Consider the following 17,353-nt stretch of genomic DNA (forward strand, 5'->3'; position numbering starts at 1 on the left):
AATGAATAAATTGTCAAGATAATGACAACTTGGAAAATACTTCCACACATAAATTTCTTGAACCTAAAAGCAAATAATTTCTACCTCCTATTTAGGTGACTTTTTTTGTGTGTATGCTCTTATGAAATTAAAAAAAAATACTAATTAAAGTTAAAATATCACTGATGGACTGGAAGCCATTTTTAAACCAATATTTATAAATAAGTTAACTTCTTGACCTCAGAGTAGCTCATTTTTCTCATTGTTCATATTTGTGTTTTCTATACCACATAATAATTCTATTGCACAAATTTCAGATAGACTATAGATACTGTGTTTCTAATTTTTTTTTTTGATTAGAGGATAGAGAGGTTGAAGAGAATATAAATGAATATATTTCTTGCAGCTGTGGCCAATCATAGAAAATAACCATTCACTATTGATGGAATTCTTTGGTTTATACTCTGTGGTTATCTGAAGATACTACATGCTGAAACTGATGAAGCTATTGTTTGGCTAGATAATACTATGCATTGCTAAAGATGACTGATTATGCAAGCTGAGAAACACAGTTCTGTAATACCCAAAACCAAAGATGATATAAATGGCTTTTAAATGTGAACTATTTAACTGTAATTTACTTTGAATTTTTAATAACAATAGAAAAAAAATGCCCTCAGTGTAATTTTGTCTCGGCTTTCATTTGTGCTTTTAACCAACACTATAGTTAAGGTTTAAATTACAGTCTCAGAATTAGTACATTGAAAATGACACTAGAGGGGCGTTGGTTAATCATCCTACTCTTGATTTCGGTTCATGTCATGATATCGCCATTCATGTGTTTGAGCCCCTCATGGGGTCTCTCTCTCTCTCTCTCAAAAATAATAAACTTAAAAACTATTATATACATATGTGTATATATATACATAGACACTAGAAATTTGGAAACCAAGGTGGCTTCCCAGAATTAAAGTTTTTCTAAGTATGTTTTGCAAACATTAACTCTCTAAGAAGTTTGGGAAGAAGAGGGAAATCCATGAGCAAACATATGTGGTAGAAAATGCACACATTATATTGGTCCTTTGTTATGTGTGAATTAGAATATCATAGTGTCTGTCATGACCTGCGATAAAGAAAACTGTTTTAATTTTGTTCAGTCCAACTTTCCCCAAATTTATTTGACTAAGGAACACTCTATATATGCGACATTAACTAAAATTCTGTGAAAACTTTAATTCTGCAGAAAAAAACTGGGGGAATATTTCTCTAATGCTTAGAAAAGCAAGAGTTTCACTAGTTTATTTATTTATTTTAAGGGAGAGAGAGACAGAGAGAGAAACAGAGAGAGAGACAGAGACAGAGACTGAAACAGCATGAGCGGGGAAGGGCAGAGAAAAAGGGAGAGAGAGAATCTCAAGTGGGCTTTGTACTGTCAGTGTATAGCCTAATGCAAGGCTTCAACTCACAACCCTGAGATCACTATCCAAGCCAAAATGTAGAGTCAGATGCTTAACCAACTGAGCCCCCCAGGTGCCCCAATGGGGGTCCTCTTTCTTTTAGCTCTGTTGATCTATTTTTGTGTGCATTGGTTTTCCTATAAGAAGGATGTATATTATTAGCTCTGGACTTTCATTTTATTGAAATGGTGGCAGGACATTATATTTCAAAATGTCTTCAGTTTTCTCATACATTGTCTTATTTTGCTTCATTATCTTCTAATATCCAGTTTTGCTGATACAGATAAGGTAAGATGGCATTTTGAGTATTCTTCTCTTTGTAGGGGACTATCTTTTTGTCGAAACATTGAGGATTTTTTTTAAAAAATCCTCAATGTTTTCTATTTTCTCTTTCTGGAAACTCTGGATGTAGACCTACCAGATTTTTTTAAAATGTCTCTAGCTTTCTATCATATTCTCTCTCTCTCTCTCTCTCTCTTTTTGTCCTTTAGCTCTGTATTCTGCATGGTGTGTTTTTCCCTTTGGCTATTTTCTTATTTCATTGAATTTTCTTTTTTTTTTTTTTAAAGATTTTTTTAACGTTTATTTATTTTTGAGACAGAGAGAGACAGAGCATGAATGGGGGAGGGTCAGAGAGAGAGGAAGACACAGAATCTGAAACAGGCTCCAGGCTGTGAGCAGTCAGCACAGAGCCTGACGCAGGGCTTGAACTCACAGACCGTGAGATCATGACCTGAGCCGAAGTTGGACGCTTAACCGACTGAGCCACCCAGGCGCCCCATGAATTTTCTATACTAACAGTTATGTGTTCTTAGAATACTTTCTTTTTCTTTGATTGTTCTTTGTTTTATAGATGCAATATCATTATAAATGTGTTTTATCTATTATTTATTGAATTTTTAAAGTTCTATTTTTTCCTAAACAATCTCTTTCTCCTCTAGGGCCCATTATAAAATTTATTTTGATTTTTGTCTTTCATGCTGCTAGCTCCTGTCATATGCCTGGTGAACTTTGCTGTCCAGTCATACATTACAAAAAAAAAAAAAAAAACAGACTATTTTGGGTATTCTTTGGGTACAGCAGTATAAGTAGTACTATTCTCTTCTTCTCTCTTTTAACAACATTCCTGATTTGAAACTTTGTCTTGTTTGTTGAAGGCAGCAGTATGTTGAACCGTGGGCTTTGCTTTAGGATGAATAAGTAGAACAGCTGACTTCCTTACTACAATAATACCACATCCTCACTGTCATGTGCTCTTCTCTCCTAAATGCCAGCGTGAGGCATGGTAGAGGGTAATGGGCAGAACATTTCATCTTAAACTGCTTAGTCATCTAAGAGCAAAGATAAATTAACAAGGCCAGAGACAAGAGAGTTAGCAGTGCATTTCAGGGTGTTTTCATTTTTCTGTATTGTAACATTAAAAAAATACTTTAATAAAGAACTGTAGAAATGATACCTTAGTTAAATTTGCTTAGTGTGCTTATAAAACAAAAACTCAGAAAACTATCATTACAAGTTTTTTAACTTGATAAAGGTTATAAACTTAAAACCCACACTGTGCCTTATTTTAAAGGAAGGAAGAAAAGGATACCCACTATTACCAAACTTTCTTAACAAAGTAGGTGGTTCAGACCAGTACGTAAGGAGAGAATACCTGAGAACACAGAAGAACTACAGGGATTAAAATAAATAAAATTATCTTTAATTTCAGATTATAGCATCGTATAGCAAAACAACTTTTGAAAATCCAGAAGCTATTAAAACTAATAAGAAATTTTGGCACACTTGCTTGATATAAGAATGACATAAAAATCAGTAACATTTTTCTATACCAGTAGTGATCATGTATAAAAAAAATAATAAAAGTAATTACATCTCCCAAAAGGAATAGTTTTGAGGAGTTAACTTAGAAGGCAAAAGTTTTCCATAAAGAGGATTTTTAAATTCTGATAATGGATAGAGATAGTGGTCTGAATAAATGAGGAACTAATTCTACTAACTCAAGAGGGTAGCCTCTTGAATGGGATGATTTTATATGATGAAGATACCAGTTTTCTCTATTCTAATGTATTAATGTAATACCACTTAAAATTCTATTTGGACTTTTTGAAGAAATGGATAAACACAATAAAGTTTACATAAAAAATAAAATAAGAAACCCATAGAGAAAATGGGCAAAGCATATGAAATTATTTTATAGTCTGCATTGATTATTGCTTATTTTATTCTTCTCTATAGAAATTCAACTTATTCCAGAAAGACTCATGTTCCTTCTTCTTAAAACTCATTTATTTTTATGTTACTACCATAAGAGTATAAAAATGAATGTTAATGTTTTTAAACCTCAGGGAATAACAATTATTGTAACAGAGCAAAAATGAACTCCCCTAAAAAGTCTGGCAGTTATATGACAAACACATAGGACTTTAACTTCAATGATAAAGTTCTCTTAAAAAGACTCATTGGAGTTACAATTATCAAGTCATTTCTAGGGAAAGAATAAATGCATTTTACAAAACAAATTGGCATGGGAAATAATATAGTATCAGGTTTCATCTAAGTGTAGAACTCACTATTTCCCCTCGAGGCTTAAACAAATATTACATGAATGAGGGCTCTTGTAAAATGTTATGTTTTGAAATAGATTTCATTAATGGTTTCTAGTGATAATTTATTTCTCCCTTTATGCACAAGTCTCTTCTCATACTAATAATGGATAGCTTATTTGCATATAAATAGATTTCAGTATTTGCAGAGGCAGAGACCAAATATGTTTCTTTTTCTCCCTCTGGACATTGTTAAACAGATTAAAAAAAAGAAGAAGAGGGGAATGAGATATTACAATAATTAGCAATGAGGAATTATAATAATTTTCTTGACTAAAATTTTTTTCAGGCAACTTTCTTTGGCGCTTTTATTGGTATACTTCATGCCAAAGGTTTAGACCTCCATTAAAATGTAAAAAAAAGAATCTGCAGAGTTTTTTCTCAGTGGTGCTTTTTGGTATACCTATGCCTTGAATGAAAACAACAAAGCAGCTTGATATTGGTTATTGAAATGTTTACTATGGCCCTCTGGGTATCTTCTTCTAATTAGTTTTTACTGTTTCTGATGAGGGAGTATGTTCCATTCTAGATAAGGTATATGTCACTTCTGTGATAATATTGCTTAATTAAGTAAATCCTTTATTTTTGAGATATAACAAGTTGCATGCTTGTGATTGAGAGATATTTTGTTCCTTTCTGTTAAAAAAATGCACACATGCTAATTTTTTCACTTATCATATGGTTAAAAGTACCAAGTCTTAAAAAAATTCATTGTAGAACATATGTCCTTCCTAAATATAATAAGAAGGTCTTTTAAGCCTACTTTCATTACGACTAACAGTAGTCATTAATGAAGAGAGAACAATTAAATCAGTGCTCTTCAAAGATATCCACTTGATATTTGCTTCTTGGCTTTCAGTGTTTGAAATAGGATATGTTCCTGTATCATTGTTCTTTAAGTGAGTAAGAAGCATCATCTTATGGTACACTTAGTATTTTTAAGGAATTCCTTCAGGAAATTAAGATAACAGCTGCTTTCTGGTAGGCTCGATATCTGTTAATAAGTATGTCTTTCTGACCAGCAGAGGTCACTCAGTTTAAGTGAATAATGACTTTAACTTTCAAAAAAGACAGCAAACATGACCATTCTATTTGAGCAATTGTATTTTACTTGATTTCTGTTACTTGCATAATTATTTTCATCCCTTGTTCTACATGCTTGTGAGTGAGGCAGTTCCTCAGGGTCCAAGACCTTTCCAAACCTGAATCCAAGAATATTCTGAAAGATGTAGTAAAAATACTGTATTTAAATCTATGTATTTATGAATATTATACAGATCTTTTCTACCGGTTTAAAAAAAATAAGAGAAAATTGTCCTTCAGAGAACATGACACATTGTATTCTGCCACAGAGAGGCAGCCTTCACCAAAAGATGGCACCGAGGCCTGTTTGATTCTAAGACATCATTTAACTCTTGATCTTTAAAAAATTATTGTTTATAACAGGTTTTGGAAGTAGCAGTATGTGGCATCCTTGGCAACTAGCAGTGTCAAGATTGTGGATATATGAAGACAATTTGATTTTTAGAATTGTGATATTTTTGTTTTCCTTAAATGTGTGTGTACTTATTATAAGTTTAAAAGTATAGGTGCAAATCAGAATTACACCCACTTGTGGTATGCGAATAATAATCCAGGAGCAAAAATCTCTAAATTTATCATAGAAACCTCAATTTGTTCCATCTCCTAGACCTTATTCACCTGTTTGAGAAATACCATGTTCAGGTGAAAGCATATCTTCATTTAATTAAGATGATATTTGTTTGGCAATTTTGATATTTTTGGCAAGTGCTAGAGACAGCTAAAGATTAAGAAGGGAGCGTAAAGTAGTAAAGGAGTTGTTAAAATCATAGAGCCTGTCATAGCTCAGCTATTAAATCAGTTTTCTGTAAAATTTAAATAATTTTATTTTCCTTTCTTTGGGGGAGGTTCCCAAGGACTTAAAGCAGTTGAATGATGTGTCCTTACTTATTGTGTAGCTTTGAGGAATTTTTCTGGACCATTTCAACCCCCTTTTATAAAGGAGGAAACTGAAACTTAAAAAGGTTTAAAGAATTTATAAAGGTCACATGGCTAGTATAAGAAATCTTGAATTAAAATTTAGGTTTGTGATTTATTCCAGAGAATGATAGATTAAAATAGAGATGAGAATATACTTACACTTTACAGAATTTCATCTTCCATGATCATGAAATATAAGTTTTGCATACTTGGCCCCAAATTGAAATAGTGTGACATGGCCATAACCGAATTCATAATGTGTTGAAGGATATACACTATAAAGTAAGTTTCTTTTCCATCTTAATACTGCAGTCTCCTACTAATCTCTCAGGCAATGATTATTCTGAATGTATTTACAAACATTTATGTGATATATCATCTAAATGTCATTTTCACAGTATAAATAGAAATAGGATTTTAAGGTATCCATTTTTCCATAGACAATTACTGGAGAAGAAATTAAAATGAAAAGAAAATAATTAGAATGCTTAAAGTCTCAGGAGTAGATTCTAGTTGGCTTATAAACAGACTCTTTCTTTGGCTTGGCCTAGTTCAGCTCAGTAGGCCCTGACTGAAGCTCTACCATAAACAGGCGCTGGGCATAAGAGATTCAGATATATTCTGGAGAAATGATAGTCTCATCCATAATTTCAGAAAGTTTTTGCTCTGGATAACGAATTCTTGAGATTTTTTGAGGGAAAAAAGAGTTAATGTGTAGATATATTTACTAATAGCAACATATTAAGTTATAGTTAAAAGGTCTAAAGCAATGGGCTTTGTTAAAGTTGTGTTTTCTTGGTTCCACTTTCAGAGAGTATGATTTTATGATTTATGAATCTAAGGGAATCTACAGTCTGACACTAATCTGGGTTATTTTGATGGCTGTGGTCCATGAACTACACTTTGGAAAAGATTAATTTAAAATATATAGTGCTGAATATGATTCTCTTTGTTTTTCAGTCTTGTTATTTCAAGCTATAGAACAAGTTCAGCCAGAGGCCAGAGGAGAAACACATCCGAAGCTAGGGAAGGGCTGTGAACAGGTCTGGTGGGTCATGGGCATTGAAGCCAGATGAGGAAACCATTTACTGTTTGGACATAAGTACTGTTAAGATAAACCAATCCCCCTGTTATTTGTCTTGTTTAAAATTAACTAGTGGTAGTTGATGAGAAGGTTTGCAAGGGAAGAATTCTGCTGAATTCTTAGCCTGCTATTATTATTCCATGAAGTTATAGGAACAGCATTAGAGAGTATGTACATTATATCCTGTGATCACAGGAGCGGAGTGAGCAGACAACACTGATAAGGAGAAGAAAAAAATCTTTTCTAGATTTATATCTAGACATAGATTTAAGTTTATGGAAAAGGAGCAAGAAGTTTTCTAGGATATTTGATGGTTAACCTAATGGTTTTTGTTTAATCTTTGGTGAATGTAACATTTATGCATCAAAGCATGAGAACCATTTTATCTTTTACTTAATCTATAAAATAATTTTGTTTTAAGATGCAAAAATTTCTTCATTTAGGGTGCCAATGAATATATTAACCTTTGTTTAATTCGCTTGTCTCTATATTAATCATGTAGGCTCTTCTTTCAGAAAATGCTAAACTCTGAGTCTAGCTTTATCATAGCAGAGCTATTCAGAGAAAGTTTCAAATCCAAAAACTTAAGAATATAACAATTTTTAGTAAGTTAAAGAAAAGTCAAATAGTTACATTTTAAAATGGTAATTATTAGCCATTAAAATGTTTTAAATCATTACGTATTTATTATTTCTTTCTTAAAGAATTTAGCTTGTTTAATATTAATCAAATGTTCAAAATAAATTTAATGTTTATATTTAAAGAACTTCTCATCACTTAATCTATGACCTAATGTACTTTACAAAGATACATAGCATTATCCTGAGTTTTACATATAATATTCACAGAGATAAGTGCCAGTCTCTGGGGGAATACCTTCCTAATTCAGCTTTAAGTGAGAGTTAAAATAATGATAGTGATATAAAGGGACTTTAAATACATATTGAGACTTTATGTTTTTGCTTAGATAATTTTCTTGGCATTCCTGCTCCAAATGTTTAAATATGAACAGCGGGATGTAAAAACCAAAATTCAGTTATGAAAGGAAAATTTGCTACTCTGCCGGAGCAGCTGTGAGATATTTTATTTACTTTGAAAATAACTTTATATTTCATTGATTATTTGATAACTTTGTTCATTTATCATTAAGAATCACTCATGGGGGGCGCCTGGGTGGCTCAGTCGGTTAAGCCTCCGACTTCAGCTCAGGTCACGATCTTGCGGTCCGTGAGTTTGAGCCCCGCGTCAGGCTCTGGGCTGATGGCTCGGAGCCTGGAGCCTGCTTCCGATTCTGTGTCTCCCTCTCTCTCTGCCCCTCCCCTGTTCATGCTCTGTCTCTCTCTGTCTCAAAAATAAATAAAACCTTAAAAAAAATTTAAAAAAAAATAAAAAAAAATAATCACTCATGTGTTACATTTTCATATACCACCTACTCAAAGTGGTAGAAGATGAAAGATTATCATCCTTCCTACCAGTTGACTCTATAATTCATACAGAAAGTGTATTATACCTACATATTCAAGACTGATGAAAGTCATTCAAATTTGTATAATGTACTTACATTATCAGAGAGTGAAATATTTTTTACAGGATCAGTTCAAAGACTTCATTTGATAGGGCTTATGGATGCACATTTGGTAAGAATTTTATAAGAATGCATATAGAGATACATGGATAAACAGACTTTTTTGTCTGAAGATATATTTCAGTCAATCCAAATCTGTCTGATCTTGTATTTACATGTCATAACAGTGACAGTCCTACTGCTTACTCAATGCTAGGAACACATGTTTTAACAGGTGGATGATTTAGGTAGACTCCAGTTGATGCAGTACTCAGTCTACTTAGGTTGGAGTTCATTATAAGAGACCATTTCTTAGGGACTGTATTGGCAATAATTCTTAGATACTCTATAGTAATTTTAGAGTATCATTCTTAAGTATTTAAGGTCTTATTTCTGTTTAAAAAAATTTTTTTTAACATTTAGATATTTTTAAGAGACAAACAGACAGAGCACGAGCCAGGGAAGGGCAGAGAGAAAGAGAGAGGGACACAGAATCTGAAGCAGGCTCCGGGATCTGAGCTGTCAGCACAGAGCCTGACACAGGGCTGAGCCAAAGTTGGATGCTTAAGCGACTGAGCCAAGCACCCCAAGATATTATTTCTTGAAACACATAGTTCCCATTTTGTTTTTGACAGCGATATTAACAGGATGGTAAAACATACATGGAACTTTGGTTAAAAGTTTATGCATTATTGAGACTCATACCTGTTTTTTCTCATCACCTATAAGCTCAGTTTAATAGACCACAGGTTGTTTGGTAATAATCTGAAGTGCCGTTTAATCAAATCGAGTCTTAGGAAGCAGGAGAAGAGCTTGGTACCTAAATGTGGCTTTGACATTGATGATAATAGTTCCTTGTGTACTTGTACTAATCTCTTGTTTTAGCTATTATTTCATTTGTAGAGCTAGAGAATAAAATCAGCATGAGAAAACGTGTTCCATAAAACTAAACTCTCTAAATGACATTTTAAAGTCATGTGGTCCATTGTAATGAATAGTTTCCTAGATGCTTTTTAATTCCTAAAGATATGCTCACACATGGATTATTTACTTTTCAGTAGTTTCTTTCAGCTTCATGTGAAAAAACAACTTAGTATTCATAAACAAATTTGAGTACATGATTTATAAATTTTAGCTTGTTATGAAGACAGCCATTTTTAATCTGAGGTTTGTAGCTTTATTTATAGAAGTAGTTATTTCTGAGACCACTCTAATGTACCAAAATTATTTTTATTTTAAATTACTCATTGTTCCTGTTCTCTCCCATTTTTGCCCTGTAGCATTGGTTGACATTTCATAGAGACTAAGCTGGCATAGGGCTGGAAAATATGTAATTATAAGAATCACCTGCTCTTGAATTTCCCATTATATAATAGTCATGACTCAGGCAGACTTTTCATAGGTGTTTGATTTGGAATGAGAAGTTTTCTTCTTCCATGACCTGTGATTAAAATGTGGCATTTTGATAAATAAATAGAAGATAATTTCTGCATAATCCAGCCATGAATCAGAGCTGGTGAAGCAATGTAAATCTTTGACCTGTATCATATAAGCAGTAACATATGTAATTGGAAATATATTTTAAGATCAAGTAAAATAGACCCCTTTTTTTTAATGCTCTGTAGCTTAAAGCAAGCTAAGTGCTAAAATGCAGTAAGATGCATATTGAGAGTTTGACTTTACTTAATGCTTCTCAAAGGAATTCCAATAAGAGGAAATCCACTAAAACTACATTTGAATATTTTATTTTCTTTTAATGAGTTATAATCATAAAGGTACATATTTATCAGTTGTTGTAGCATGATGGTAAGGACCGGGAATAGACTATTTCATTTCATAGTTGAAAATGAAATTTACTGATACAACAGTAAACCAGTGTTTGCTTTATAGTCTTATCTATTGCATTAAACTTTATACATCTTTATGGTTAAAGTTGTAATTTTTAATTAATTGACTGTAGAATCATGCACCCAGTTCCTGATAATAGGTTTGTGTTCTTTTCTTGATACTGCAGTAACTGACACATTTTCCCAGTGTAGTTTAGTTTGTATTTATCTATTTTTAAAGATATTATGTATGTCTATGTACATTGTTTTTCTGCACTATGAATAGAAATTTATTATTCCAAAGTCATGGATGCAAGATGGCACTTGCTACAACACTTTACTTGTATTTTGGCAGATCAATACACTTTAGCTTCTGTCTTAGTCAATTCTGACTGCTATAAAAAAAATACCATAGACTGAGTAGTTTAAATAGTACAAGTTTATTTCTCACAGTTGCTGGAGTCTGGGAAATCCAAAATCATAATGCCCAAAGTGACATTTCATTCCTAGTGAGAGCTTTCCTTCTGGTTTGCAGATAGACATCTGCATACACAGCAGAAACAGAGAGAGAAAATAAATTCTCTCATGTCTCTTTTCATAAAACCAGTAATCCTATCATGAGGGCTCCACTCTTGTGACCTAATTACTTTCTGAAGGCCTCATCTCCAAACACCATCACATTGGAGATTGGGGTTTTAACGTATGAATGGGGCAGGGAGGCCACAATCATTCAGTTCATACCAGCTTCCCACAAGGACTTTATAATTTTGGATATTTATCCTATGAATTGAATTGACTTTAGAATGATTGAACTAGAGTCAAATGTCATCTCTTATTGTAAATTTTGACGTGTCCTAGTTAATGAAGCTAAAGCCTTAAAAATGTTTCATATGAATTTGTCAATTCTAAAAATATTTTAGATTTGAAAACATCTGGAGGAATCTATTCTTCAAAGTAGGTGATTTTTCAGTTGCATGTGTAGTAGGGAGACAGAGGCATTAATTTTGTATTCTATTAATATCTTTATATGTATTTCATTGTTTATGTTCAGTGAACATAATATTCGGTGCTCACGTTTTTGTTTCCTCTCCCCACATTATCTCTTTAATGCCCTCTAATTTGGTTTCATGCATCACCACTTTTCTATATGCTCCACTGGGACCTCTCTTTGAAGTCTCCTCTTAAAACTTTGATACAGTAGACCTCTAGCACTCTCTGGAAATACAGGTTTGACAAATGGCAGACACTCAGTACGTTTTGGTTAACATGTGGATGGAGAAAAGAAAAACTTCTCCCTATGATGTTGTGCTAGCCATATTCTACTCACTAGACTATTTCCTTCCTTGATTCTCCTCCTCTTTTCCTATATGCAGCACCCCCTTGTTTCAGTCCTCAATTATTTAATTTTCTCTCTCCACGCTCTTTCATTTAGAGATACCTCAACTATTGCCTCTACGTGAATAACTCCTTTCCTTTTCTCCAGGACAGCTTTCTCATGAGCTTCAATTGTGTACCTTCACTTGTCTTCTGAACATTTCTATTGGATATCCTGCCATCTTTTCAAACATAACTGGTTCAAAACCAAACACATGATGTTCCTCTTCAATGGTATCTTTCTACTGTGTTTTTTTTTTTTTTTTTTTGTCACAGTATTGCCTTTTTTTTTTTTTTGCGAGAGAGAAAGAAAGAAGCAGGGAGAGGGGGATGAAAAGAGGATCCAAAGCGGGCTTTGCATTGAGAGCAGAGAACCTGATGTGGAGCTCAAAACCACGAACTGTGAGATTATGACTAGAGCTGAGATCAAGAGTTGAATGCTTAAGCGACTGAGCTACCTAGGTGCCCCACAGTATTGCCTTTTCATTAGCCATTTTTTATTTTTATCTTCTTCCAGCCACTAAACATACTAAATATTTGTTGCATTTATTAGAAAATATTGGAGTTGTTCTTCCTTTCCTTTACCAATGTTAGTAAACTCCTTATTAGTGTCCTTAAAACAAAGCAAGTCATGCCATCCTATAAAGTACTGCTGAAGTTTATTTCTTTTTTTTTTTTTTTTTTAATGTTTATTTATTTTTGAGACAGAGAGAGACAGAGCATGAACGGGGGAGGGTCAGAGAGAGGGAGACACAGAATCTGAAACGGGCTCCAGGCTCTGAGCTGTCAGCACAGAGCCCAACACGGGGCTCGAACCCACGGACCGCAAGATCATGACCTGAGCCGAAGTCGGCCGCCCAACCGACTGAGCCACCCAGGCGCCCCTGAAGTTTATTTCTTAAACTACCTCTTTCTTTATGAATCTCCTTTAGTCTAAAGCCTTCAAGAGCTATCCACTACCTGTGGAAGTAGTTTCCAAATGCTTACTTAAAAATATATATATTAGACAATTTTAGTTAATTTTTTTTTTTTTTAACCTGAGACCCAAACAAAGAAAAGTAAATCTAGAGATGTTTTGAATGAAAATAATTCAGCCTCCTTCTACTTGGACTTCACCTATACAGTGTTCCCTAGGCACTTCTCTGGAATTCTGGGACACTTTGTAATACAGTCTGAAACCTATTGGCTCTAGTACAAAATTCTCATTTAGGATTAGGCCCTATTCCATTCAACCAGTCTGTTTATTATATCTAATTGTTTCATGTGAATTCTGTCTTTGTACCTTGGCTTCCATCATGTTTAGTGCCCAGAATGCTGTTAAACTACCTTTTTGCTTCTTTGAGTCTTATTCATATTTCCAAATGCACTTCAAGCCCTATATCTTCACTGAGCATATGGATGCATTTTTAGAAAATAAAGAAGTCGGGTATTTTTTTTTCATGATGTATATTTATCTTGAGGGAGTACTATTTGCTTTTTTGGGAAAATACTTCTATATTACATTTAATTATTAGATAAGCAAATATCACTTTTTTGTGCTTATTATATTTCAAAGCCCTAAACTGAATGATTTTAAGCATTCAAAAAGAATGAGTCCAAGATTGTTTGATGCTAAAATTACATATTAAGAGCATGAATCTAAGAATAGTAATTATATGACCCAAATCAATAATTTTAAAATATTTTATTATTTTCTACACTTGTTTTCTTTTAGGACCTGCAGCATACAATCCTGTTTTAAGGAAATCTTGCTCCATACCCTTATTTGTTAAGGCATCAAAGCGTTTTAAAGATTCCAAAGAGATTACTCCTGGTCCAGCTACATATGAGGTTTGTCAATGATAATTTTCTTTTATCAGTAACAAAAGAATAGAATAATTTCCAGAAAGTACTGAAAATGTCTACATTAAAGTCCTTTACATATGTTTTATTCATATTACTAGCTATTAAAATCTTCTAAGGAGGCATTTTTAAAAATACAGTCTGACAGTTTTTAAAGACTGAATTAAGAATTATTTGTCAATTTATCTATAAATGTCCACTAAGCACTGTTATATATATAATTTTTTACATCCCTGAAACTTAAAGACTTAGTTGTTTACATACACAAATGGAAATTTCCAAATATTTATTGCAATCATGGATTTATTAGAAGGCTCAGAAGATAGCCCTGTTGCTCCAGTAAAATCAGGTTTGGATCTTTTATCTTTTTTAAATAAGTATAGATGCTGTAGTCTAGATTCATAATAAATAAAGGACTCTTAAGCTGTGGGCCTTCTGATTACAAGAAGAATGCTTAAGTAAACCTTCAAGTTTTAAAAATTGTGTTCACGATTGGCCTTAATTCCCACTCTAGGATGAATAGGTCCCCCATTTGTACTCTACTCACTATTAAAAGTGAAATATTTTATAGTGGCTTATAGCAAGTAATTTAAGAGTTAATACTCAGGCCAAACCATAGTGAATGTTGTTTTTTGGGTTAGTTAATGACAAGTTCACTTTTATTGAATGTATGCTTTCTGCTTATTTAAAATGTCATGATCTAAATAATTTTTAGGCATTCTGTCAAAGCAGATTCATAATGCAACATCAGGGAAAAAAAAGAAAAAGAAAAGAAAATGAATAATGAAAGAGTTGTTATTTTATTTGTTGGCTGTTGATTCCCCCAGAAGACCACTGCTAATTCCTACTGATTAAGCAATGCTAATTCTATTTACTTTGGAAAGGGAGAATCTGCTAAGCAGTCTTAATAGTGTTTTAGGAGATGCAAATCAAAGGACTTCTGGTGTTTTAGGACCTGAGCTCTGTGATGTAAGACAGGTCTTACAAACGGGAAACTGGCTGGGATTGGGCAAAGTTTATGACTTGTTTACTTTGGGTTATTAGGCACAGTGAGAAAGGGTCTTAAAGTAAGTGTTGATCAGTAAGCTATCAGTCTTGATAAGTTAGATGGTATAGCTGTTCATAGTTTGATATATTATCATATTAAATCTTTAGCTGAATCCTTTTCCCTTACTTTTTAAAACTGATTTTAGTGGTATTTACAAATAATAATGTCAGTAAATGTAATGATACCCTTTTATTTTGTGATGCATTTATCATAGAAAATGTATCTACTAATCTTTCTAGTATTTCAAAATCTTTCTTTTTCTTTCATTAAGATTTTATAAATTATATTTATACTTCTTCATAGTATTTTCTATGCCAAATGAAAACATTTATGGGTTTGATAATGATGTTTATTCAGGTATTGTTTGAATGTATATATATGTATATATATATATATATATACACACACACATACTGCACTTCAGGGTAACTTTTCTGTTGAGAACGGAGTGTATAATATTTTTTTGTCTTCCTATTGTTTTCTTTAATAGTTGAAAAGTTTTTTGAAAAAGTAATTTTCTTTCAAAGTTTTCCTTCTTTAAAGGAAAAGTTATTTTTAATCTGATAGACCAGTAAATTATAGGTCCATTTATTATTATTTGCTCTTAGTTTTTAATTTGGTACTTCTTTCTTTCTCTATTGACTTTAATAAATTTCAGTTGGTAACTCTTGAGAACATGTTTGCCTAAATATTTTACTTTTATTTTTTACAGAAAAAGATGATTTTAGAAATTTATAACATTGTTTTAAGATTGCAATATTATGTTATATTTAAAAAAACACTTAAATGTGTATGATTTGTGCCATCATTAGTTATAGGTTTTCAGTGTCACATGTTCACACTGGATCTAACCTATCCAATATAGGTGGTACTATAACAATAATATCTATTACAATAGCTCTCTTAAGTTACACAGCCATATTTGCAAAGTCTGCTTACTATTTTTATTCTTGTTTAAACAGTCTCCTGAGTGTCCCAGGCACAATTAGTGTTCTCTCTCTATTTTATGTACTTATTTTTTGGATGGGGGTGTGGTCAGAATTGTCATTGGAACATTACTCACTATATTTCAATTACAAACTAATCTGTGTCATTTTTACTCCTTCTAGTTGTTGATATTTATTGGTTCACTGTCACTGATCCTTTTAAAGATATAATGAAAGCTAGGGACCTTAAAGGGGAAAATTGTGCACGTATGTTCATGTAAAAAAACGTGTATACAATTTTAAATGGTTTGTTAATCCACAATAACTCACTTATGGCTTCAATCAAGAACTCCCAGTAGCAGATTCTGAACTCTATAAGAGTGACACTTATTTACTTTTATATTATTAGGGCTTCAACCACAGAATCTGGCATATAGGAGCATATTAATAAATGCTTATTGTATAAATAAACAAAATGGATAATTCTAAGATTTTCTTCCCATGATTAGATCACTAATCTTTATCCATGAATAAAGACATACTTATTAACTTAGTTTAGTGAGAAGAATATGTAAATGCCCTTTCAAAATAGCAGGTTTTATTGACTGATTAATGTTCTCTCGTTGAGTAAGTCTTCTCAGTAAACACGAACATTTTTAAGGTTTACATGAAGCAACACATTATTTTCTGGAATTTAAAATTGACAGTTATATGAGAATATTTTAAAATAGGATAGAAGAAACTTCAATAAATTTAACTTTTAAAAAATCCTTCATTTAAATATTACAGAAAAATTTAAATATACCTCTCTTTAAAAAAGCAAATTCTACTGAAATTAATTGAAATTTAATAATACAAGTATTTTTAATATTATTTTCTGCTTTGTTCATATATAATTGACATATGTATGTATTATAAATGATGGCCACAATGAGGTGGCAATAAATGATGCCATTACCTCACGTAGTTACCATTTTTGTGTGTGTGATGATTATGGTTAAGATTTACTCTCTTAGCAGCCTTCAAGTAATCATACTGTATTGTTAACTATAGTATACACCATGCAGTATATAAGCTCTCCAGAATTTTTTTCATTTTTTAATAGAAGGTTTATACCTTTTACCCAATTTCTTTCTATGTCTTCTATTCCCCTCTCCCCCCCACCAAGCCCCTGGCAACCATCATTTTACTCTATCTCAATCAGTTCAGCTGTTTATGATTCCACATGTAAGTGAGAACATACAGTATTTATCTTTCTCTGTCTGACTTATTACACTTATCATAATGCTTTCAGGGTCTATCCATGTTTTCAGAAATGGCAGGATTTCCTTCTTTTTTTTTAATGGTGGAATAATATTTCATTGTTATGCACACAAACCACAACTTTATCTGTTCTTCCTTTGATAGATACTTGGGTTGTCCTATGGCCTGACTACTGTGAATGATGCCATAGAGACAGTGGAGTACAGATGTCTCTTCAAAGTAGTAATCCATTTCCTTCAGATCTATACCCAGAAGTGGAATTGCTAGATATGGTAGTTCGATTTTTAGTTTTTGAGGAATGTCCATACTCTTTTCCATAAGGCTGTACCAAATTATACCCCCACCAACAGTGCACATTAGTTCCCTTTTATCCACATCTTTAC

General features: G+C 32.7%; 1 protein-coding gene across 4 annotated transcripts in view; it reads left to right on the forward strand.

Moving 5' to 3' along the window:
- The window catches only part of STPG2 (sperm tail PG-rich repeat containing 2), a 618,205-nt gene that overhangs the window by 301,246 nt on the left and 299,606 nt on the right, over positions 1-17,353 (forward strand). For all 4 annotated transcript variants that reach the window (XR_006201804.1, XR_006201805.1, XM_042935852.1 and 1 more), the window contains exon 13: positions 13,606-13,721. Coding sequence is in view for 2 of the 4 variants with exons in the window: in XM_042935852.1 (XP_042791786.1) it covers positions 13,606-13,721 (116 nt within the window). In the remaining 2 variants the exon portion in view is untranslated. The remainder of the gene's footprint in view (positions 1-13,605; positions 13,722-17,353) is intronic.

This window comes from Panthera leo, chromosome B1, assembly GCF_018350215.1.
Source record: "Panthera leo isolate Ple1 chromosome B1, P.leo_Ple1_pat1.1, whole genome shotgun sequence".
In the NCBI taxonomy this organism is placed as follows: domain Eukaryota; kingdom Metazoa; phylum Chordata; class Mammalia; order Carnivora; family Felidae; genus Panthera; species Panthera leo.